Genomic DNA, 26034 nt, shown 5'->3' on the forward strand with positions numbered 1-26034 from the left:
TGAAACAATATTCACAATTTGACTCTCTATCCAAAGATGTCTGTTCCTAAAGGCAGAACTAGCTCTGAGGTCCATATGCTGAGTGAAATGATACCTATTACTTAAACTGTATTAAAGTAATTAAACATACAAGCCACACAAGCCAACAGCCATCTTGTCATCTCAAGACCATTCACCAGTGATTTTTACAATTAAGTGTGGAAAATATAAATATTAAAGACAGCTGAAGCAACTGCATATAATTACACCTGCTGAGAAATCTGGGACTGCCCCCTTGGAAGTCAAGGCTTGGGGAAGGCTGACGTAGAAGCTCCTGTTCATTAAAGAGTAACAAGTGAACACTTTTGAGGTGGCTTTTTAAACCTTTGACTCTGCTTCAGAAGCAATAGAGTGTTTTTATGGAGCAGTCCTTGTAGGATAAAGGAACACAGACAGTTATTCTAAATGGGTTGGTAACAAACATGAAGTAGCAGAATAGGAATGTGGTACTGAATTTTCAGTAGACAGAATAAAAGTTGGTGATTGCCTAGGTTCAAAGAAGCCTGAACAGGGTTTTATCTCTGGGGAAATTATACAGAATTTAGAATTGGCACAGTATCTCTAAAAAGATGAATAAAGCGATTCAGCTTTAGAAAGATTAAGAAACATCTACAAAGGTTAGTACTTTCACTGGATTCAGTTTTGAATCTGGTGGTATTTTCATTAGGGCATACTTACTATGCATATAGAAGTTGAATCAAAGGAAAGGCTGTCATTTTTATGGCCATAGGAGAAACCTTATTCTTGTGGTGTTCAGTCCAGATGAGAGTGAAAAAGCAAAAGTGAGGGAGGAGATAAGATTTATGGGGCAGAAACAAATTTGGTGTACCTATTCTTAGGCTACTTATTTTGAGATGAATGATAAAGTTGCTCTGCCTTTCCACACTGATAAGGCATTGCCTTTCTACAAACAGATGGAAGATAAAATAAAATGGAGTTCCAAAATAATGTTTAAAATATTACTAAATTATACACCCCTATCTTTCAGATGACCATGATCTTTCTGTAATGTTTATTCATACATACATACACACCCCTATTAAGAAAAGCTCCTTTTTAATCTTAATTAAAAGCTGTTTTGTAGCTAGTTCTTTCACTTTATTACTTCCTGTTGGAGGCAATAGCTGATTTTGATAGGTTGAAAAAATAGAGGTGAAAGTGAAACCTTAGAAACCCAAACTGAGAAAGTTAACCACAGGAAGCCAAAAGTAATTGCGAGACTATTATCTCTAATCCTGCTCCATGCTCAACAGATGCAATAAAAGGGTGGAATCTGCATGCAGGAAGCTTTTATAGAAAGCCTTGTAAGGACTAATTGTGGTAGGGTAGATTAACAGACCAATCTGTTCTCCAAAAAGTTCTGTCAGGCTATTTAAATTAGGGAAGAGAGATATTGGTGGTTTTTCACTGATCCTGATTAGAATGGGCTTTACTATTTATCCATGTGTCAATGCCGTCGTTAGGACTATTCCAACATTAGTTTTGTACTGTATGGGTTACTTTCAGTTGCTGCTCATTGGGAGCTCCATCTTTAAGTATGATTGCTGCACTTTTGAAAGAGTAGGGTTCATTCTTTCAGATTATTTAGAAAATAAAACAAGGAAGAGAGGCAGCTGTGAAGCACTTCAGGGTCATTTGGGGATTTAGTTAAGAATGAAACTTGTATCACTGCCAACAATAATCCTTAAGATTAAAGGCAAGTCCAGATAATATCTATTTGCCTAGTATTTATATTAAATATAATTTCCTGGACTCTAATAAACTTTGTGTATGTCTTAAAATTGTCATTATACTATGGGGGTTGTTTCCAAAGAAATTCTATTTATTTATCCTTGAGTAGAAACATTCAGTCTTGTGGCAACTTAAAGACCAACAGTCTTATTGTAGTATAAGCCTGGCTAATTAGTTGTACTCTGTATTAACTTGAGATGGGAGCGTATGTATGTGCACTCATTGTTTTGGTTTGGGTGGGTGAAGAAGTACCAACCCTTTGTACAAAAGGTATAGACAGGTAACCTTCTTCCCAGTGGGCATTCCAAGTTGGTCAGTGAACTCATCATCACGTGTAGCATTATAAGAGCCACTTGTTTCTGTTTAATTTAAACCAACATGGTGTCAGCCCTTCAAGGTAGGCCAGGTCAGGAAACAGGCACAGCAGGGATTCCAAGAACCCTCTTTATTGTTGTAGGGTGGAATACCAGAACGTTGAGAGCCTGTCAGAGTTTCTCTCTAATCCATTTTATATCAAACAAAATCAAGGCAGGTTTCCTTCTCTTTCTCACAGTTTTCCTCTTTCTCAAGACTGAAAATCTTTTCTGAAACTCCCCCCCCCCCCCCAACAGTTTGCTGATTCCTTCCCCATTCCCAAGGCCTGGTTTTAACTCACTCACACATTGCTTTTCGGGAATTATTAAATATAAGAATGAGAGTGGATTGGGGGAATATAGGTATAGAGTGGCTCTTTGCATTAATAGTTATGGAAGTCAACATTAAGCCTTCTACTGTTAGAAAAGACACGGAAAGGGGAGAGGAGGTTGAACAGTTGGACAGGAAAGGTAAGAAAGTTACCATGCTACTTTCTTGTAGAGCTTAAAGCAAAGTGGAGGGGCCTGTTTGTTCCTATTGACACAAAACATTTTTTTTTTCTGAGCCAGTTCTAGGAATGATGATCCCCTCCTCCTCCCCCTCCTCCCCCTCCTCCTCCTCCTCCAACCTATATCCCATCTATCTACGCTTTGAGGCTTCTCAGTTGCCATGTGGAGATGGTGTAATCAGGGATATGGGGAGGAGTTAAGAATTGAAGAGCAAATTGTATTAATATTGCAAATATAAATCATCAAGAGCCACGATTAATCATGCAACTTCACAGTTGACTTTAAACTGACTTTTCCAATCTTTCAAAATCTTCCAACTTTGACATAAGTTTGTGACTACATTCTGATTAGATTAAAGAGCATAACTCAGTCTTGTCACAATAGAATGCATTTGACTTACAATTTAAATAATTTTCAAGCAAGGACACTATTCATATTATCAGGCTATTTTACATTAGGTTTACTAAGGTATGTGCATATATAAATATATTACAATAATGAGTTCCAGTCCAACTGTTAGTCTCTCATATGTTGAAGGAACTAGGATGTGTATCTATATTTTGTTCCTTTCTTTCAGGATCTAAATGCTCAACTGTATCTTGATACCTGTGTTCCTCTGTGCGTACACAGTGTCTGGACTTGGATTTTTTTTTAAAAAAAAATCACAGTGTTAGCATTTTTAAACTGAATAGTGTATGATTGCTGTAAATAAGTAAAATATTTATTCTCCTTTTTTTGTAAGACAAGTTATTTTAAAAAAAAATTTATATAGGATGGTATTTAGGAGAAAAATTTCACCTAACGCTGTTCACTTATCTTTTAATAAATACTGAAAGCAGCCCTTACCATAATCAGTAATAATTAGGAATTACAGAATTGTGATCCCAATACGGTTGCAAGGCATCAGGCTGAGAAAGATGAACTTTCAGTATTGATCCTGCCAAAATCATAAGCCGTCATGTAAGAGAAGGCTTAGCAAAGAATCAGGCATGCTTAAGATTTTGGAGTGGAGTTGCTGTACTTTGGTTAACATTCCTACAATATAGTATTTCTTGCTATTTCCATAGCATATTTTCAAAAGATGAGAATGACTTGCAAGGTCACTTCTGTGTAAAAATAAAACAATATGGAAAGTGATGCTGAATTAAGTTTGAAAGAGCAGAAAGGCATCCAACATATTTAACTTAAAAATTTGGCTGGTCTCTCTCTCTCTCTCTCTCTCTCTTTCTCTTTCTCTTTCTCTTTCTCTCTGACCTATATGTAGAAAATTGGGAGATTTATATTAATATATCCATTGAAGACAATTCCTGCAGCTGGAAAATAACATTGTTTTGAAACTATAGTCATTTTGGGATTTCAAAATGTTTATAGTTACCTTGGCATTATCAGGTGAAAGGTTGTGCTTAACATTTTTCATACCTTCTGATTTTCTGCGGTTTCTTTGTGTTGGGTTTTAAGATTAGAAGCCTAACTGGGGGAGTAGAAAGTCACATTAACAAGAAGAGGTTTAGAATTTCTTTGCCCTTTTAGAAAAGAGGTAGCGCATTGTTCTGTGGAAGGAGAAGTGAATTATTGAAGTGATGTATTTATTTGATTTTCATTAAATGCTTGAAAGACTACTGTTTAACTTAATTTACTGTGCTATTAATCTGTCAGCAGTCCACTCTGTTAAACAAAGCTTCAGTTATAATAATACCCAATCAAAATAATTAAGCACCAAGCCTTGACATACTGTATATAGACTTCTTATAGGTTGTTTCGGTGATATTATCCCAAGATAATACCTACACTGGAAATTGTATAGCTAGCGTGTGCTTGATCATTTGCGGTCAGTGTTAAAGTATCAGGCTTCATCTGTGAAGAAATGTCACCATTTCTGAATACCTATGGTTTTATCTGGCTGTGACATAAACCACTCAGTAATGGTCTCAAATGTCAGTTTTCTGTTTCCCCCTTTATTCTGTTTCATATTTCTGCAGTTCCATTTTCAGCAGAGCAGATTACTGATTTTAAGGTAGTCATGTGAAACAGAAGAAACATACAGAGAAATAAAACAGATTTAGAGAAAGTGTTTTCCTATGTAATTATTACCCCCCTGCTGTTAGCTACTTTATTTCTGGTTTTTACTCAAACATTGACAAGAAATAATAACATTTTGCAGCTGAAGCTGCTCATAGGAAATGGAGAAAGGTGACATCATCTCGCTGTCTTTGGAGCTGGGCTTTCTCAACGTGCTCTCCAGTCTATTGTTATGGTACTGCACTTTCAGGATATTACTCCACCCATGAGGTGGAGATGGGAAAGGTGAATAAATTTATAAATAAAATTATTTAAATAAATAAATAAATTACTTCTCCGCCTGCTGTGTCCATGTGTTTCCTAAACTTTGTTGCGCATTCTTCTAGTATGTTCCTTTAGATGTGCCTCTCATTGTTTCACCCTCAAGCAAATGGAGGGTTCTGTGAGAATCTGTGGGCTGGACTCATGTGTTGTGCTAAACCACGGCTTCTTTAATTGTAGTTTGAATAAACCACAGTTGGCTAAATTTGTACGATACACTAAACCATAAATCATGATTTAGAAATAATAAATCACAATAGCTGGCTGGATTCATGTAATATTCTAAAACCAAACAAACAAACAACCACAACAAAAAGCCAAAATATAGCATTGCTGTATTGTGAATTCATGAATTTAAATTAAGAACTTTAATATCTCTATCTTGGATTTTATGTTTACATTTAAGAAGTTCTGTTTTTATTGTATTTTAATCTGTATCTATCTTTAGTTTTATTGTAAACCACCCAGAGTCGTTCTTTGAGTGAGATGGGCAGTGACGAAATTTGAAATATAAATAAATAAACAAACAAACAGCACAATACTGCAGCCCTCACTGGTAATACTCTTCAGTGTCTTCTGGCAGAGAAGGTTTTGGAAAGGATTTTCTTTTGTATAATTACAGATGTAACCATATCAGAAGAAAAAGGAGTTATGGATGTATAAGAAAATTAATTGTAGAGTTCATTGAACTTTTAAAATATGTATTGCTTTCCACTTCTCTTTAAATTAATCCTTTGGAAACATAAAGATTTCTCAATGTTCTAGGAATGAAGTGCTTTTGTTTTGTGTTGACTATGGTAAACTCTGCGGTGGTAGATTATGCTGTGAAATTGCTCTTTGCAATATAATTATTTAGTTATTTGCCTTTATCTAGGGAGGAAAGAGCTCTTCCTTGTTCATTTATTATTTTTCAGCTTAAAATAAATATGTACACTCCCCACCCCACCCTGACACAATGATAGGTAAAGGTAAAGGTTTCCCTTGACGTAAAGTCCAGTCGTGTCCGACTCTAGGGGGCGGTGCTCATCTCCGTTTCTAAGCCTTGGAGCCGGCGTTGTCATAGACACTTCCGGGTCATGTGGCCAGCATGACTCACGGAACGCCGTTACCTTCCCGCCGAAGCGGTACCAATTAATCTACTCACATTTGCATGTTTTCGAACTGCTAGGTGAGCAGGAGCTGGGACGAGCAACGGGAGCTCACCCCGCCGCGCGGTTTCGAACCGCCGACCTTCCGATCGACAGCTCAGCGGTTTAACCCGCAGCGCCACCGCGTCCCTGACACAATGATATTCTTCTAGAAAAGAAGGTGCAGAAGTTTACAACAGCACTGTTACAAATGTGGATATTGTTCTTTCTGGGTTCTTTAAAAACGAAGTATTTAGATTAGTCTCCAAATAAGCCTAATTTGTACCACATAAAGTATGTAGTTTTATGTTATTTGAATTAACATTATTATTGCAGTACAATGCAACACTACCTAATCTGATTTAGAAAATAAGCAGGAACAGATCTGGGTACTAATCAGATGGGGCCCTCCAAGGAATGCCAGGACTGTAGGAGTTGAATTCAACTTGGGGATATTAAGAATACTGTATACATTTATTTTCTGGTTGTCTTTCTTTCTTGACTTCCTCACACAACCAGTTTAATTGGATGTATTAAACCATTCATCCATCAGTAGTGGCTTAATTCTTGGAACTACAAGCAATAGTGAAATGAACCTCAGTTAATAATTTTCACATTTGTCATTTTATTATTTCACTATAAAGCTGTTAACATACTACTAGTTCCATTAGTAGCAGCATTTTATTAAATATACCCTGCGGGAGATACATTGGGAGGTAGACTTTTCCAGTGCAGGAATACCACTTATGTCAATAATCAGCTACCGCCTAACCCTAACTAAGGTGTCTACTAAGCCACAGAAAGAGTGGGAAAAATCAGGTCTGAATTTAAATGGCAAAGAATATAGGAACAGATTCAGCCTTCCTGTTACTGAAAGCAGTCAGTTGTTTTAGTGGCTTCATCCTAGCCAGCAATAATCATTGAGCTAGGCCATGTCAAGTATCTTGAGTAGCTTCTGCTCAGTTCTTTTTTTAAATAGTAATTTTATTAAATATTACAATTAAAAAGATAAAAAGTAATGCAAACTAAGAAAAAGAAAAGAATAAAAAGAAAAAATAGAAATTGCAGGAAATAAAAAATAGGAAGAAAAATAGAAAAGAAAAAGTATATAATAAAGACAAGAAAAGAAATATAAAGGAATTACTTCCCCCTTCATCACAACAAGTATAAACAATTTTAGTAATTTATCACCTTCTCTTAAAATACAACCAACGATCTCTTCCTCCCATATCTCAGCTGTTATCTATAAACAAATCCTTAAAGCCTCATCATTCAGTCCTTAAGTCCATTAAGGGTTACCAGAGATAACAGTCTATTGTAATCTTGATCAAATAAGCCAACTTTATATTCCTTCCTTTTACTTTTAACAATCTTTATCTTTAATCCCTCCAAATAATGTCCTAGAACTTGATTTATTTTCATTTTTTCTTTGTCCCTTCTCACAACATTCTTCAAAACTTTAACAAATCTCTTTTGTAAATCCAATATAGGAAAGTTAAGAGGTCACTTTTTTGTTTGTTATTTGTATATCCCTTTTAATTATTAAGACATCATCTTGTTTCCTTTGTATATACGGCATAGCATCTTTTTCCATATTATGCTCGTAGCCTGTCATTCTTAACTCCACTTTCAAATCAGTCTCAGTCTTGTCCTATAAATCTTGTTCCTCTTCTATAATAGCTTTTAAAGACAGTCTGTTTATAGAGGCAGATATTCTTAAAATTAACTTCTGGGTCCATTGTTCATAAATATCCTTCAATACATCCAGTGCCCCATTCTGTATTAGTAAGTCAAATTTAAGTATTTTTCTCCTTAATTGTAATCTTTAGTTTCCTTTGGTTCCCTCTAGTGTCCAACCTTCAAAGTCCCATCTTATCATGTTTTTTTTAAGAATTCAAAACAGCAGCATTTTCCCATGGGAAGGGTTCTTATAATTAATTTCAAAATCTTATTTCAAATCCATCTGGATCCTTGGTCGGTTTGTGACTTTCCAAAATCAATGTTCTAATCACCCTTTTTCTGTTTATTCCAAAACTTGTATTTAAAACTTCTTTTGCTAAGGATTGAAGGAAACTCACCCAGTACTATAAAATATGTCATTCCAGCGGTTCCTAATAGCTGAAACGCCAGTTAATAAGCAATCTCCAAAAATGATTAGTAAAGGAAGTATGCAAACCCAGTGTCCGTAAAGGCACCAACTGCAGCTTGGGCGAAGATGGTGTTCCTTCGTCTCCCAGAGCTCTAAACCTGCTGGAAACCACTGTCTTGCAGTCTCCTCACAAGGAGCAACTGTCTGTAGCACTTGTGGGCGATCCCAAGTCCTCTCCTTGTCCAGAGAGGAATCCAGAAGAGCCAGTCCACTTGCCGGCTTTCATTCTGCCGCGGTTGTTGGTTCTGCTGTCAGTGGAGCTGTCTTCAGTTCACCATTTCTTCCCCAGAAGTCAGAAAGCAAAAATCTATGGTTGAAAATAATCATAGCGTAAAATCTAAACAGTCTGAAAGAACAGAAACTGGAGTACAGAATTACTCACAGAGGATAGAATAGGACATTTCTTGTATCTTGTCCCTGTGAAGTTTTGCCTTCAAGAATAAACTCAGTATATTAAATTGGATCAACTATATGCTTAATGACAGAAAAATTATGCTTTATGAATGCAACTATTCACCCTCCTTAATTTTTATTTATTTTTAAAATAGTTTTACGATATGTATTAACAAGATATAACTAAGTCGAAGTTAGTTTCGTACTTTCAATTTTCAAAAAAATTGAAATTCCAAGTATGGCACTTGGGAAGCATATTCTATGAGGTCATGCCTGCTTTCTAAACATTATGCATATGTACAGTACTTTTTAGACAAATATGTGTTTCTTCCTTTTACATATTCAGTGAAAAGGGCATTATGTATTCAGTACCTTATATGGTGGGCTTATTTGTTCCAGTTTTTAAAGTCAGGAAATAGGGAACAATGCCTTCATGTCAAGGAATGTAAATCAGGATCCTTCTTCGTGCCTTGTATAGAACCAACTGATAGAAGTCACAGAAGCTTTGAAAGACTTCTTTAGCTACTAATTTTATCAAAGAAATAGGCTTTCCTTGGGAGATAAAACAGAATAACCTTCCCTAACCTTCTGCCTTCCTGAAGTGATCAAGCTTTAACTCTCATATTCCCAGCAGGCTGTCCCTTCTGGAAGTGATAGTCCTAAGATTTGAAGGACTCCACATTGGAGAAACTAGTAGTAAAGAGCTCACCTTCTCATACATAAAACTATGTTTAGCTTAGCAGAACTAATCAATGTGTCCTGACCGATTCACACCTCTCACTGCCACAGTTGGACAGATTCACACATCCCACCAAACCATTAAGACAGCGGTTTGCACCTGAGGCCCCCTGACCATAAGATGCCTCCAAAAGCCTTGGCCTCTGATGTTTCCAATTGTAATTTTTGCTATGATGGAAAGAGAACATTGTTTTAAAAATCTGTGGAGGGGTGATTATACTATTTCAACTTAATTAAATATAAATGAAGTGAAGTCAGGTTAACTTTCATCCTGGAAAAGTCCACAGTATTTTGTGACGCAGCCTCCAGTACACTATGCAAAGGCTAACTCTTGGCCTGGAAAACATTGTCCCTCTCTAATGAAAGAGGTCTTTCCCAGTACAGGAAGCCAACGCTAAGCAAATCACATTATGGCTTTGAATGATGCATGAACCAAACCAGTATTTCATGCCGAGAGGTATGCCTGTTTTGGGTATGGCTGAAGAAATGTTCAAATAACGTCTCTCTGTTTTTCCAAATTCGACCTGCCTGTGTGTGCTGAGAGCATTAGCACACAACTGGTCCTGTGAATATTCTGGGTACACAGAGAGATTTTTAGTTAAGCCAAACTTTGTGTGCTTAGCTGCTGAGATGATGGTGCCATTTGCGGGGTTTGGTTGTATTTTTATGCTGTACTTATGTATTCAGTCATGGTTTTAATTACATGTTTTTGTTGGTTCATCACATTTATAGCATTTCACTAGAAGAAGTTGTGGAATGAATCAAATAAACACATAAACAGAGTAGGAATGTGGTACTAGTTATGTATTCCTTTAAATCTGGGGTTCCTTTTTTTCAAGCAGCTGCTTGAAGGGTTGCCTAGACGAATGATAGACCGGGTATCGCCTGTTATAGGAACCTAGTGATACATATTTCTACTATACTTGTAAGGAAACCTGCAGTCTTTAGCATTCTGTAGATATTTCTGTGTTTTGACCATATACATATTGCAAGTCATGGACCATCTGGAGCTCTCTGTGTAGGCTGCTTTCATCAGCTCTCTCTTGCTTTAGAGCGTTTAACGTGCCCTTTCACTGACACTAGAAATTCAAAAGAGCATCTTGAAACAGCAAGGGCTATCAGATCTGAAATGTTATGGAGATGTGCTAGCATAGTTGCAAACCCAGAAGGCGTTTTTAAAAAAATGTGGCTGAAATTTGTTTTTGGGGAGTTAAAGAAGATGCTTGAGCTGAGACATCAGACAAGGGAGTTTTCTGTAAACCAGGCTTTCCCATGATACCAGCCTCGGGATAGCTCCTATCACCAATTCTTATATTTAGCTTGTTATTTCTTCAATTTACAAAACCAACTGTACAAGTTCTGACATGAAAACTCTGGCTGGATCCTATTAGATCTAAATGCCATTAAATCCTTTGATCTTGCAGCTTCTTTGAGGACATCTTAAATGTGGAAGAAAGGCAGCCATTCCTAACCTGGGTGGTGGGTCTCCAGCTATATGTGTTTTTGCCCTCCAAATTCTCAGCAATGGCTGTATTGGCCAAGGAATTCTGGAAATTGGGGTCCACATATCTGAGGGTCCCGAGTCAGGAAAGGTTGTGCTAGATGGGTGCCAACAGAAATACTGAAGTAGGATTAAATGTGTGCAAAACCATGATAGTCAAGCTTCTTAATAATAATATCTTCTGGATATTTAAAACTAGACTAGTGTAATCTAGCACTCTCTAGATTGTTGGTAGTTCTCAGCACTGTAGCCCAGACATAACTGGACAACAGCAGATTGGCGAAAGCAGTGTTAGACCCATGCTGAGAAAGTGTGCTGTAAATCACATGCTCTGAGACTTAAGTTGAACTCAGATACAGTTTGTAATTGCCAGTCATGATACAACTGGCTATATTTCTGTGACATTTATTGATTTATATTTTGTTTATATTTCAAATTTCCATCACTGCCCATCTCCCCCGAAAAGGGGACATTTCTCTTTCAGAGGGGAGAAGATGGTTCATGTCCTTCTCATCCATCAGCCTTAATGTGAATTTTCATTGGTTGTCTAGAGTAGCCCACAGTAACTCAGCAGTCAAATTGATTTTCAGAGAAGTAAAAAGTGAATAATTATCTACCTATCTGAACATTCAAGAGGAATTCTGGGAGGATAATCTGGCTGGATTTGGAGGGGGGGGGCTGGAAAGGGAAAGGATTAATTAAAGAATATGTGCCATTTTAATTATTAGTTAACAGACTGCACAGGGAAAGTTTCCTTGATTAACCTGTCAGTAAGCACTTCCTTGTTTTTGCTTTAAAGCAGCATTGGAAAATTATGTTTCCATAAGAACTGGACATGTTTCCACAGATTAGAAAAGAGAGGCAGAAAAGCCATTTTCTTCACAGAACTCTGCAATAAACCTCTTCCTTTGTTTAACGAAGAGGGTCAATAGAATGTTGTCTGATGCTCCCTAGTATTTGCAGAGCTACTGTTTAAAATGATCCAAAACAATAAGGCAATATCTGTGTTAGAGCTACTGAAGTTATAAAAAATAATTCTAACAGTTTCGGTTATGAAAAACAGAAGAAGGACAAAAAATATGGCTGATCCTGGAGCTATGTCTATATCAAGTTATGGTTGGGTCGAGTGGTGGAGACCTTTCAGATACGTAAACTGGGTTTTGTTATTTAATAAATTTGTATACCACTTCCTATGCTGAAGCATCTTGAAATAGTTTATAATAAAAACAAAAATATAATAATAAAATTGTAGATTAAAACATTCTAAAACAATATTCAGTAAATGCATATTTATTAAAAAGTTATGGGGAAAAGGTTTTTTTCCCCATCTTCATGCTGGGAAGGCTTGGGGGAAGAGATGAGTTTTCAATAGGCATTTAAAGGCTGTTATAGTAGAAACCTCTGAAATTTCAGGGAAGAAAGTGTTCCAGAGCATGGTACCCCCACAGAGAAGGTCCAGCTGTGAGTCTTTGGCAGTAACTCTTGGAATACATACCTGGACCCCTCCCCCCCCTTATGAGTTCTCTCTGTGATTGTCCAGGTATATAACAATGAAGGCAATTATACAGATATTCAGGTCTCAAGTTATTTAGGGCCCCGTAGATCATAACTCAAACCTTGAACCTGGCTTGGTAGCCAGAATGCAAGGTAGCATTACGCTGCAGTGAAGGCTCTCCCAGACATCATCAGAAAGAAACAACAAATGAATGTGTGTATTCATGCTTAGTCTCCATTTTTTAGAAATTAAATTCCAGCTCTTCAAGTCAAAAGTTTCTGTCCTGTAACAGACCTCATGAAAATTTGAAAACAACAAAGAAATTAATTAAATATTAATCAAACTGGGTATAATATTAGAAGCTGCACTGTGTTACCAAAATTAATCAAAATCTTATCTCCTGGTGATATCATGTCCCCCTTTTCCTTTTGTAAGATCTTACTGTAGCACAGCTATATTCAGTATTTTCTCCATTAAGCAATAGTAGTTGTGTTCTCTGTAAGGGGGAAAAATTACAAATTTCATGAAAGCAACCCCTTTAGGCCACCAGAAGTTATATAAATCATTACAGGCTATGCCAGGCAAGCTGTGAGAGAGCTTCACTGCAAGCTTTCAGTATACTGTAAGACCCAATTTGTAGGTCTAAATTTAGAGGAATTTGCCTACCTTATGTGGTCATTAAAAACCTAGCCATTCTTTTAAAATTTAGAGGTAGTTTGCAATATTCAAATTTTTAATATTGCTTTCTGTTGACTTCTCAATTACTTTATTTCCTAGAAAATATTGTGGTATCTGAAGTATGTGTTGGTACCCTGTATGTACATCTTAGTTAGCAGCTTTGGTTGTGCTTGTAGTATACTGGCCAAAATGTTCGAAAACTGATTGGTCCTTATTCTTTGCAGAATATATGCTACAGGTATAAGTCTTAGGTTTACAACCTAGTCTACACTTCTGTATATTACTACAAAGCAGGATGGCCTCTGTTGATCAGAGTTCTCAGGCTAGACTCCAGACATTAAATCTCAACATTTACCCCTGTATTCAGGAATTTGCTTACAGCAGAAACACATAGAAAGAAACAGTAGATTAGTTGCTTTATTATAAACAAGAATGAAGCCATGTACACACAGAAGACCTGTGTAGTACAGAACAAAGAAATTAAGCCTTCAGTGTCTGTGTTTCAGAGTTCAAATTCTAGGTCTTTTCCTCCTGCCTTCTTGAGTCAATAAAAATATGTCCATTTTTCTGCATTCTTAAAATTGGAAGGCACCTGCTTGATGTTGACATAACAATTCTCCCAGGCCTGACAACTGCTGCTTTCTTCCTTACACCTTCATTCTTTACAAACTGTGACAGACAGCAGAGGTCAACCTGGTAAGGATCATGGTTTATGGTCAACTTTCTTATCTCATACCTTTAATTTCTTTTATTTATGAATTCCTGGTCTTCTACACTTTGCATAATGTTGCTTACCCTGAAAAGAAATAGCGCAGTTAGAATGTATAGCTGAATGTATGCAGATGTATATGCCAAATCATTGGGCAAATACTTCATACTTCACTTGTACTTAAAGATTAGTTACATTTATTCCTTTTATGAAGTCTAGCATTGTTTAGCAATGTGTTGCATAATATTTAACAAGGTAATCTTTTGATCTGCATTTTGAGATTTTAGACACAGAATAAAAGTAAAGGTAAAGGTTTCCCTTGACATTAAGTCCACAATACTGTATGTTATAAACATGGAAAAAGTTTGGGCATGAGAAATATATAAACTGAATAATAGAAGGTAAGCCAGTAGTAGATGGTTCCTTAGCACAGCTCATAAACCCAAAAAGTTGCTCCTGATTGTTGTGAGACAGAGCTCATCCAGAGCAAGATTCTGCATGATATGATTCTGCATGTTTTTTTAGGTCAAATCCACTCAAATTGTCATTGCTTTATGCATTCAGTATTTTGTATTCAGAATAGTAATATTCAGCTACACTATTCTATTCATTTGATAGTTATGCAAGTTAATTGTTAAAAGCAGAAGTTGTAGGGATATAATGCAGGAGAAAAGATTGGCTCAAACAATCCCATGATGATATATGGATTGGGATAAATGCAAGATCTATCCCAAAGATTTTGGTTGCTTTTCAATTAAATGCCCAATAGAAATAAATCTTCAGTGAGGAAAAGGACTCACTCTTATTAATATATTTCACTGTTCATAACAAAATTGAGCTTGCAGAAATGGTCAGTTTTCAAGAACTTGCATTGCTGTTATGTCAGAAAAGTTGCTTACTGAGTTTGTGGTAGATTAAAAATTACTTGCAGATTTAAAATGTGTGTGAGAGCAGATGTTGCACTTCTAAGCCTATGTTTTGAGTTGCTTTGTTTTCAAACGAAAATGAAAGGCTTCAGTATTAGGCAGTAGTTCAATCTATATAGCTTTCCAAATCAGTATTAAGGGAAAGTTTTTGTGTTCAACATTGTATGAAACCAAATAAAATACTGTAATCATACTGTAATGTGTTTGCATATCAGTTAATAGTAATCTGTCTATTCATAAGCATGGGATTTGATATACTATACAGACAAAAATCTCTTATTAACGTTAGAAAACATTTGGAATTAACTGAGCACTTTAAAGTTATTTTGGAAATGAGTGACAGATTTCAGCATTGTGTCCAGAAATGGAGAGCTGAGCAGAATCATGTGGATTCATGTCCTGAATCCACATAAATAGAAACAAAATGGAGTGTGCAAAGGGGCAAATAGCTGTTGTTAGTATAAGATTTGGTCACTTCAGTGCAAAACTTTGGTTTTTAAAGCAGAAAATCTTATGCTGACCCATAAACATGTCTTTTCCAAAAAGCCTGATCTCAGGGATCTATGCTCCAAGGAAGAATGGCTGATTTGATAAAAATACATGACATGGATCTTATCCAGAGACATATATTGTATGTCCATTAGAAAGGAGTTTTTTTTAAAAAAAAAATCTATATGTATAACTAGAAAGAGAGCCAGTTTGGTGTAGTGGTTAAGGCATCAGGCTAGAAACAGGGAGACTGTGAGTTCTAGTCCCACCTTATGCACAAAACCAGCTGGGTGACTTTGGGCCAGTCACTTTCTCTCAGCCCTAGGAAGGAGGCAATGGCAAACTACTTCTGAAAAAACCTTGCCAAGAAAATGTCCAGGCAGTCTCCAAGAATCAGACACAATTGAACAGATAAAACCCCATTCAGACCCGGTGCGTAACTTGGGGTTTCTCCTGGACTCAGGACTCCTGCTCAATTAAGAGCAGGTGGCAGTCCTGGCCAGGAGGACCTTTGCTCAACTTCGGGTTGTGCACCAGTTATGCCTGTTCCTGGAGCAAGAAGCCCTCCAAACAGTCACTCATGCCCTGGTCATCTCCCATATAGACTACTGCAATGTGCTTCAAGGCTACCCTTGAAGAGTATCCGGAAGCTTCAGCTGGTCCAGAATGCAGCCGCATGGGCTATTCTTGGTGCCCCTAGATTGGCACATGTAACACCTTTGCTGTGCGAGTTGCACTGGGTGCCAGCTTGCTTCCAGGTCCAATTCAAGGTGTTGGTTATGACCTTTAAAGCCCTACATGGCATGGGGCCAGGTTACCTGAGGGACTGTCTCATCCCCTTAACATTGACCCGTCCTACCCGGTCATGCAGAGGGGGCATGCTGCAAATCCTGCCAGTTAGGGAATGCCACCTGGCGGGGTCCAGGAGGCGTGCCTTCTCTGCAGTGGCACCTGCCCTTTGGAACATTCTGCCCCCAGAGGTAAGGCAGGCCCCCTTGCTCCTGGCCTTCCGGAAGAACTTGAAAACCTGCTTCTGCCGCCTCACCTGGGGTGGGAGAGACAACAGCTCGTCTTGGGGGTGGCCAGTACCATAGATCTCTCCCCACCGAATAAGAACTTTGCCCCTTGGGTTTGGTATTTATCTTATTCTTATTTATTGGTTTATATATTGTAATTTATATTTTCTGATTTTAATTCTGTTTTTATTGTAAACCACCCAGAGTCCCCCTCTCTTGGGGGAGATGGGCGGTAATAGAAGTTTGAAAAATAAAAACAAAACAAAACAAAACAAAACTAGAAAGATAGTCCAAGGCACAGCATTATAAACAGAACTGGTATTTAATGAACTAGTATGAAGCAGAAGTAGAAGGATGATTTGGGGGGAGGTTTAATAAAGAGAGAAATTAATACGGAGCTATGGCAAAGGAAGTGGTGGCAGGGCTTCAGAATATGGCAAACAAGGCAATAAAGGAATTACAGGGATAGTTTGAATGAAATGGGTCAAGTAGTGGCAGAATAGGAAATAAAAGAAATTTACAGTACAGGGAAGAAATGTTGCCCATATGCCTCAAGAGTTTTGATGGTGAAGGAAGGATAAATGCGGTAACTGTGGGAAAAAGGTATTTAAAGATGGTAAGAGTTATTTCTTCCCAGAGGGGGAAAAATCACTCAAAGAGCAACGATACCGGAGAGCAGTACGGTAAAGTAGGTTTTGAATTCAAAATGGAATAATCAGTTTTGAGAGGGGTTGATGAAGGAGATGTATTGGGTTAAGTTTTTGGGTGTAAATGGAGACTGAGTTCTGCATGTCTTCAGTGGCCTTAATAACATTTATTGACCTTCAGTAATTAATATCATTCTAAAGTTGTTTATCTTGTGCTGCAAACTTCATTGCAAAAGCCCTGGCTTGCAGACAGAATAGTGGCAACAGCATCCATTTGGACTGAATTATTTCCTACTTCCACAAGGACTCCACTACACCACAATAGTAATTGTCACCATACAGTGATAGAAAAAAAAATGGTTTTCAAAGTCATTAGAATAAGCCTAATGCCCATTTAATCTTTTTCTCTCTTGCTTTTTGTTCTGTCTCTCTTTAACACAAGAACACACACAGAGGCCACAGCCTATGACCCAGAGGCCACATGCCACAGCATTGGATAGATACCTTAAACGTTGCTGTTAAATTATAATTTTTAATGTGACAGAAGGGGAGAACTTTATTAAATATATGGGGATCAATTAATTTAATATAAATTTAAGTTTGAATTGCCTTCATTAACCTCTCTTTGGTGGCCCTGCCCGTTTTGGGAGTTCAACCCCTGGCTCCCTGTTTAAAGAACCAATTCTACTCTTTGTCCAGATTGTGCACCCTCACTCATTTCTAAAGATTAGACTAAATAAAAAATTGTTCTCTGTATCAAGAACTATTAAATCAAACTTAGAATGATAAGATAAAGAACCTTGAGATGAGAGAGCCCTGAAGAGGCACTGAAGGTTCCCATCAGCAGTGAGCATCTGGACAGTCAGACCGAACAGGTTATGGAGATTACCAGATTACCCTCTTTCTATTATGGCAAAAGGTATATGAGTGTTTGTTTAAATTACAGGAATTATACCTAAAGCTGCATTTAATCATTAAATGGGGTTATCATTTAAGATGTCAGACTAGACAAAAGTATATTTGATTAAATCATTTTTATAATACTGATTTGTTACTGCAGTCACCTACTTACAGTTTGAAAGCACTGTGTAGCAAAATGTGTATTGTCAGTATTGTTCCTATTCATAGTCAACCTTTTAAATGCTAACTTATTAAAATATGTCTGTTTTTCTCTCTAAAATTGCAGTGTATTTGGAATTCAGATACATCCTTTGGCTTTTGTGGGGGTAGGGGGAATTGGCCTAATGTCTTTGATCATTAAACTTCTATTCTGCTAATTGTGTTAAAAAATGTAAATATTTGAAAGTGATTTTTGATTGCATCAGCCCATCTGATCAGATTATCAGCATGTCATGCAGAGATGAAACAAAACACTCTGTCTCCTTAGCTATCATATTCTATTGTAGTGTGCATAGAATTTGAAGTCTGGAAGTTTTGTATCTGTAGTTCAGCCTGATTGTAATGTTTCACACAAACTGTAGTGTTTAGAATGTGCTGTTTATTTGTCTGTCTTCATGAATGTAGAATGTATGAATGATCACTGTAGACAGAGCAAAACAGTCTTGCAAGTATCAAAGATATTTAAGCTAATAATACATGGAATCCCTATATGAAAACTTACTGAAGAATGGTTGCCTAAGGCACAGAAAACTTATTTCTGACATTCATTGCTATTATTGTTTTGTAATGGGGAAAGGTCTTTTTAAATGTCTTCTGCTGGGTGTTTTCAAAATCCATATTAAGTGTAATCTACTTTTATCCCCATCTTCCTCTATGGAATATGGTTGATATGGGTAAACTTTCTATAGTTTTCCAGTCCTAATCCTGGAAATTAGGACAAGACCATTATTAGCTATGTTACCTTTCTTCTTTCCATCCGTTTAAGTGGTTCTTCCAAGATCTCCTAATTAGAGAAGTAACTTTTTTCCAGTAACAGCATTTGGCACCTTGGAATGAATCCACAGATCCATCAGGCAATTCTGAAATAAATGTCTGTAGATCGCTGCAGATGTATCAACACTGACAAATTGAGGCAACACAGACACAAGTTCCATGGGTTACAGTAGTCTTTTTATTAAGAATTTAGGTAGTGGAAAACTTTCAGGATCACTAGCTTCTTTATATACACTGTAGGGAACTGTAGTAGGAGACATTTATTATTTTCTTTAGGAAGGCAGTTTAATCCAGGTATCAAAATACAGTGAGTGAACTTTTCAATAGTTCAGTGCTATTAATGAAGAGGCTTTTAGCATTACTATATGTTATTTAGATAGACTTACCAACATTTTCATATGCTGAGGACAATTTGTAAAAAGAAGAAGTTACCAGTAGAAACGCATTGCCACATACCTCTGGTGTTTTCCAGTAATGTTTCAAAATCATAATTTCTAAACAGCTATTCCTAATTCATCTCTCTGTAAAGTGACCACAATACAGAAAACAGCCAGTTTCTGGCCTTACTATTGCAGTGGATGCAGTTACAGGTTTTCCAGCTGTAGAAGTATTACTGAGGACAAGGGAGTCTGCTTAGAACGTGTAACACTTTATTATTCCATACTTTCAAATTCAAATACACAGTGAAATGGCAGCTTTGAGTGGGATTTCAACTCTGCTACCAGATCCTTATCTCCATACCTTAAGATAAAGGGTTCAATTTAAAGATAATGTACAGGCGTTCAGAAGCTCTTCTCACTTGCACAGAGACCCAGCTGGGTGATTTTCAAGGCACCAAGGGGATTGTAGATTGTTGAAGCTGAATAATTACTATGAGGAATCAATTATTTGCAGGAGCATTTCTCAGAGAGCTAAGGAGATAATGTTAGTATATCACAGGTGACTATGTAGAATTGGAGAATAATTGTGTACTGTCAAAACAAATGGAAGTGCAAGGAATTCCATGTACATTTTGGGAAGAAACACTGATGTTTTTCACCTGAAGTGCAATTGACTTTGGAATTGGAGAAATAGATGAAGTACCGATGAAGGGATTTCTGTCAGAAATGTAGGTAGTTGTGTGGCAGAGGTTTTCTAGTTTGTGTAATTCTTCCTCCTTCCAATCCCTGCTTCCAAGGAATTTGAAAGAAGATAGACAGACAGACAGACAGACAGACAGATGAAGGTGAATCGTATTGCAAATGCTAATCAAGCTTCAGTAGCTTTTTAAAATGTTATGGTGCCATACTTGTCACCTCTGAGTGTTTTCAATGAGCTGGCAGCTTAAAATGATACGTCATAGTCATTGAAATCTTGTCAAGAAATATAGGTAGTCTGAAATATAGTTTATTGATCTTAACAATTATTTGCCATAGGCCTAAAGCCAGCAGATAATTCTATTTAAAAGGTTTTGTACAAATTATTGAATTGTTTGTATCTTATCATTGAGTGCCACTTTGTATAATTTTGGGGAGAATGTGCATTACATTTTTTTAAAAAGTCACATGATGAAAAATAATGAAAGCTTTGCCTCCAGAGCGCAGCCGAGTTAGCTGAAGAAGTACCTGTCTAACGTTAATTTTTTTATTAGATATTTTTATATGTTGTTCTGCCTCCCCCTAGAGGGGCATTTTAGATACATCTCCATGGTGGATATCTTTTATCTTTCTGAAATTTATCGTAAAATAATTTGCTGGAAGTCTACATTATTTATCGTGTGAATAACGCGTACAAGAATCTCTCCAGAGGGTATCTATACATGAAACTGATTGCTTGAATTTCAGTGTAGAATTGTTGGCAAGAAGTAAAAAATTGCACCTCATTCATTAAAGCCACTTCAGATTTTCTGGATCTTTTTCTACCATAGATTAAAAAACTAACTAATTTAGAATCTCACTGATCTGCAGATATATGGAATCATCCATAGGTTCTGTCCTAAGGCGGATAGAAAAGATAACTTTTTATTTAACAAAAGCTCTAAACTTGATGCATAAAATTATCTAACTGGTACAGATATGAGATTATCCTTCTGCTACTGTATCATATTAATTTTGGACATACGTACTATACTTGTGTTGGAACATACTGTTCTTGATGTTGTTGTTCATGCATTTTATAAGCTGACAAGATTTTTTGACATCCATGTCTTGCACTAAGCCCCTGATTTTTTAAATACTTAAAATATACTTCCATGTAAATATTTGTAAAGGATTTCATGTCTTGACCCAAAGAAAATTGACAAACTAAATTTCTTCCCCAACCTCTATAAAAAAGGAGTAAGAGGGCAAGGCATTGCTATAGGAACATTGGAAGCTGCCTTAGAGTGGGGCAGATTATTTGTCCTTCTGACCTAGTCTTAGGTTAGAAAAGTGTCTTTCTCATTGTCTGTAACTTCATGCTGTTGGAAGTGTCAACAATTAAACCTGGAGTCTAAACCAAGTGTCAAATCTAAACCTGGAGTCTAAACCAAGCGCCTGCCATCTTTCCTTGTGGAGTCCTTGGTGCTCTCTGAGCCTGGTTGTTTTCTTGCAGATGTTTCATTGCCCGACTAGGTAACATCTTCAGTGCTAGAAGGGAGTTTGCTCTCTGTCTGTATACATAGTTTGCCCTGACAGTGTTGGTTGGGCATGTATCTTAAGGCTGACAATGGAAAGGACCTCAGGCTACCCCATTTCTGCCCCTTGCAGCAGCTGCCTAAATTCTTGAGGACTCCCACAATTTAGAGATCCCATTGTAGGGCTGACAAGCTCTTGCTTTCCTGATTTCAACTTTAGGGCATTATGCAGCAGCATATGGGTTATCCCTGTGGTTTTGGAATATCTTTCTGTCACAAAACCAGATCCTGAGCAAAAAGCAAGAAGCTGCAGTTACCAGTATTTTCTGATTGAAAGTATAGAACTTTGGCAACTACCACTTTCTATCGGAATTGGTAAAACAGGATGTCATCTTTCAAAGCACAGTTTGAAGGAAGCAGAATTCCCTGGGAGCAGTTTTAAGTTAATCTGTTGGTTGGAATACGAATACGCTTTTTCCATACTATTTCAGCCAGTTCAAGTTTTTTTATTATAGCGGTCAAAGACCAAAGTATACAAACACAACATTGTTAGTGTTTCAGCCTGAGTGTCACAGGCTTCCCCAAATAATTTACTAATGCTCAAGTGTTCTTGCAGGAACCACACTGAGGTATATGTATTAGTGTAAGGGAAAGGTGTAGATAATGGCATCTCTGTATTAGGTATGGGCAGTTTTTCCTGATTCTTTTGTTTGTTTTGACTTTTATTATAATTTAAACTCACATAAACTCAAAATCAAATGAAGTAAATTTTGTTATATTATAGGAGATAGATAGATAGATAGATAGATAGATAGATAGATAGATGGATGGATGGATGGATGGATGGATGGATAGAGGAACATACAATTATTTTCAATGGAGATATGTATTCTGCAAGGAGTTGTACATAGATTTGTAATTCAGAAACTTTCATTAATATCTGACATCAATGTCTTTAATTTCCTTGATTAACAGATAACATCACACCGACATTTCTCTTCTTTTTAGGATCCCAGAAGCAAGCATAAGTTCAAAATCCACACATATGGGAGCCCAACATTTTGTGACCATTGTGGTTCATTACTTTATGGACTTCTCCACCAAGGGATGAAATGTGACAGTAAGACATTTATTGCATGCAGTGTTAAAAGAGATTTTTAAAAATTAATGAAGCCATTAGAGTTGTGACTAACTTCTTTCCAGCAAAATTTGTTGTAGTTACAGTTAATTACAAGTGTGGCAGTCCATTTCGAATGAATATTTGAACACATCTAGCAAAAGAGTGGAAATGAGAAGAGCCTTTTCTAATGTTGATTTTGCTATAGCCCTGTATTAATTGAAACTTACTGGAAGAGAGAAGCATTATGTTCAATCAGCAGTTGACCTGCATTATTATGATAAAAGCCTAAGCATTAAAAAATTAAGGGCAGTTTGTAGCTTCATAATGCTTTTCTACTGTCCTTTTTGTTTTGTTTTGTTTTTGTTTTTGTTTTGATTTGTTTTTGTTGATCCATCCCTGCAAATTGCCACCACTGGAACCCACCTCGTTCTGAGGATTTGACTTCCCCATAAATAAAGCATTAGGGCCATGTCCAAAGAGTGTGTGACATTTTGGCTAATGCCACCTGATTTCATCCCAGTGGAGTTGGGAACAGGAGCCAATGCATCCGAGTGTCTTACCAAAAGACCAAAGGGAGAGTTCTCTTGTTGTGTCTTTCCTAGGGATTTAGCTGAAGTATGGAAAGGCAGGAAGGATGTAGATGTCTATAGACATTCCAGAACTATGAAAGCCAGGACTCACACACACAGGGTACCTGAGCTTAGGTAAATGCAAAGACCACATCCCTCTTCCCATTATGATTTCACCAAAATGCTCTTCTTTTAAAAAAAACAAACAAAATTAATTTAATTTGCTTCAGGTAGAAAGAGAGAAGTTGAAAAAAAGCGGGGAGGGGGGAATGGTACCACACTAATAATTTCACAACATCAACTATGGCAATTTGTCAGATTCTAAGTATAAGGTGCCCTGCTTCTAGGGATGCAAAAGGAGCTGCAACAAAGAGATGATTAAAAACAGCTGTTGTCAGAAAGTACGCAAACTGCTGTTTCGACTTATGTGGTTTGAATAGAACTCCTCTTCAATAGCTTTAAAAATAGCAAGCTGTCACCTATGACTAATTAAATGGCTTGGAAGCTATTTTGGGGATTCCTTAGAAACCTGCTCCTGTGGAGTCCTTGGTGGTCTCTGAGCTTGGTTGTTTGCTTGCAAATGTTTCATTACCCAACTAAATAATGTCATCAGTGCTGGTGAGTGTGGGATTTGCTCCCTGTTTATACAGAGTAGCTTGCCCTGCCAGTGTTGGTGGGGTGTGGTTTTCTCCTTGGTAGTTCCTTGATGTGGGTATTGTTTTCTGCTTGATTTTTTGTCTGATGTTCATCCCTGCTTTTCTGGGTGTTGGATACTGGAATAGATATGTTCTGGTCTTTTTTGTTTCATTCTTAGCTCTTTGTTATCTCTTTTGAATGGTATGTAAATATAGTTTATTTCTATTGATGGCTAACTTGTCTGAATACCAAACTTCCAGGAATTCCCTAGTGTTTTTGGATTTGGCTTGATCTAGGATGCTCACAGAGATCGGGTTTTCATCATGTCTTCTGACTGTTAGTTGGTGTTCATGGATGCACTCTGCTAGTCTTCTCGATGATGTTACCTAGTTGGGTAATGAAACGTCTGCAAGCAAACACCCAAGCTCAGAGAGCACCAAGGGCTCCACAGTTCAACCCTGAGCTACAGATACTCTCTTCTATTGAAACCTGCTCCTATCAAGACCAGGGACAAGAAATTACTTAAGTAGTTTAAGATGGAAGAGGAATGAAAAGGTTTTAATTTATCTCAGCCTATGGATCTCACCTCTGACCCTTTTCTATGTGGATTTTTTGAACTTGATAAGATGCTACTGTTCAGGCCACCTTTCTTCTCAAATGTCTGCATGTTGTGAAGAACCCTGCATGAAAAGGGATTAACTTCCATTGTTGCTTGGTCTATGGTTTTTGTAGACTTGAATGATTGCTTAATTTGCTTACTGTTGCATCTACATTCTGTCTCCTCGCTTAAGAACACAAGATAGCATCCATGGTGGTCCTCCCTTATTTTATCACCAGAACAACAGCCCTGAGAAGCAGGTTGAGATGAAAAAGAGTGAGTGGGTCCAAAGTCACTCAGTGAGCTTCATCCATGAGAGGGGACTGGAACTTGGGTTTCTGTGGTTGAAGCCCAGCATTTTAACCACTGTGCTAAACTGGCTCCCACTTGTTCTGACTCCTCACATTCTTATGGCTCAGTGGTTGGCTCTGAGAAAAATCAGACATTCTTAAAGCTTTCCTTCTTATGGGAGAAAGACAGAGAAGCCTTTCAGTTATTCTGCCTTTCACCCTTGGTTGTCATTGGTTCCTACTCTTAGATATAAGATCATTGCATAGCTAGGTTTGCCTCTAGACTGAAAACTGTGTCTGTAGTTTCTGAAGGGATTCTTATCTCAAGGTATCAATATACCCCTTTCCATAATATGGAAGAACTAAAAATTAGGTACCTCAATTTCTTACAACATTCTGATTCAACAGTTTTATTGTCAAAGAAAGCACTTGATAAGACCTTGATTAAAAACAGTTGTGGTCACCTGAAGTCACATTCATGTGTTGAGCTGCTGGTTACTTATTCCTGCTTTTAAAAACTTCGAGATTTTATTTGATTCCTGATATTTTCCCAGTCAGATTCTTTAAAAATCACTCAATCTAGAAAGCATTTTTCACATACTGTTTCCTTGGGAATAGCCAAAACAAATCATTCTTTTGTTAATATGTGGCAGCTTTCCTGATCAAGCATAATCTAGGATTTTATTAATGCACCCACTATAGATGCATTGCTGGACAATAGAAAAAGAAGCATTGAAATAGTCATAGTTTAATGATTGGCCAGCAGTCAATCCAGCAAAAGAGGAGATCCTATACTTTTGGAGAGGAATTTAATGGGAGCGGAAGGTTTTTCTCTTCCCTGGAACAATATCAAAAGCCCCTTTCATCCTGTGAGAGAACATGACATAGTAGACATGCTCAGAAAGAACATTTACAAATAATAAATTCTTTCTGCTTGCTTGTAAAATATTTTTCTCATCTTCCTATATTACTCTTCTATATTGTCTTAATATGTTTTTTTCTCTGTGTTATACTTCCTCTTACCTTCTTCATTGAGCCCCATGGCTCCTTATGAGCCTTCTCAACTTCACTCCTCTTGATACTGAGTTTGTTTTTATTTTCATTTTGCTTTCTATAAATCCCTAGCAGGTATTCTATCAACTTATGTTTTCCCACATTTACACATATCGCCTTATTATCAACTAAATGCCATCCATAAAGTTTTTAATGACATTGCTAGCATCATTAATGTCTGTCTCAAAACATTTAATGTGTTGGAGGATCGTTGACTCTGGCCAAATTCGTTGTATGTCACCATAAGGTATTTTGCCTATTATTTGTGTAAAAGCAGTCATCAAGACTGCAGATTAGAAAGCATGGGATGTGAGGCAGAAATGGCTGTTTCTTAATTCAAAATCACTTTTCCCAAGATTTTTCTTTTTCTTATTTTGTTTTGCCCTGCAAGGGAACAGATACTGCAAACACAATTCTTACCTTATTTACTGAACATGGAAA

The 26034-nt window shown here is 37.1% G+C and overlaps 1 protein-coding gene across 1 annotated transcript in view; it reads left to right on the forward strand.

The window, feature by feature from the left end:
• PRKCA (protein kinase C alpha) overlaps positions 1-26034 on the forward strand; it is a 219713-nt gene that overhangs the window by 124377 nt on the left and 69302 nt on the right. Inside the window, exon 4 of the mRNA XM_063293481.1 lies at positions 22336-22447. Within this exon, the coding sequence (XP_063149551.1) occupies positions 22336-22447 (112 nt within the window). The remainder of the gene's footprint in view (positions 1-22335; positions 22448-26034) is intronic.

The sequence above is a fragment of the Candoia aspera genome, chromosome 2 (genome assembly GCF_035149785.1).
Source record: "Candoia aspera isolate rCanAsp1 chromosome 2, rCanAsp1.hap2, whole genome shotgun sequence".
NCBI lineage: Eukaryota > Metazoa > Chordata > Lepidosauria > Squamata > Boidae > Candoia > Candoia aspera.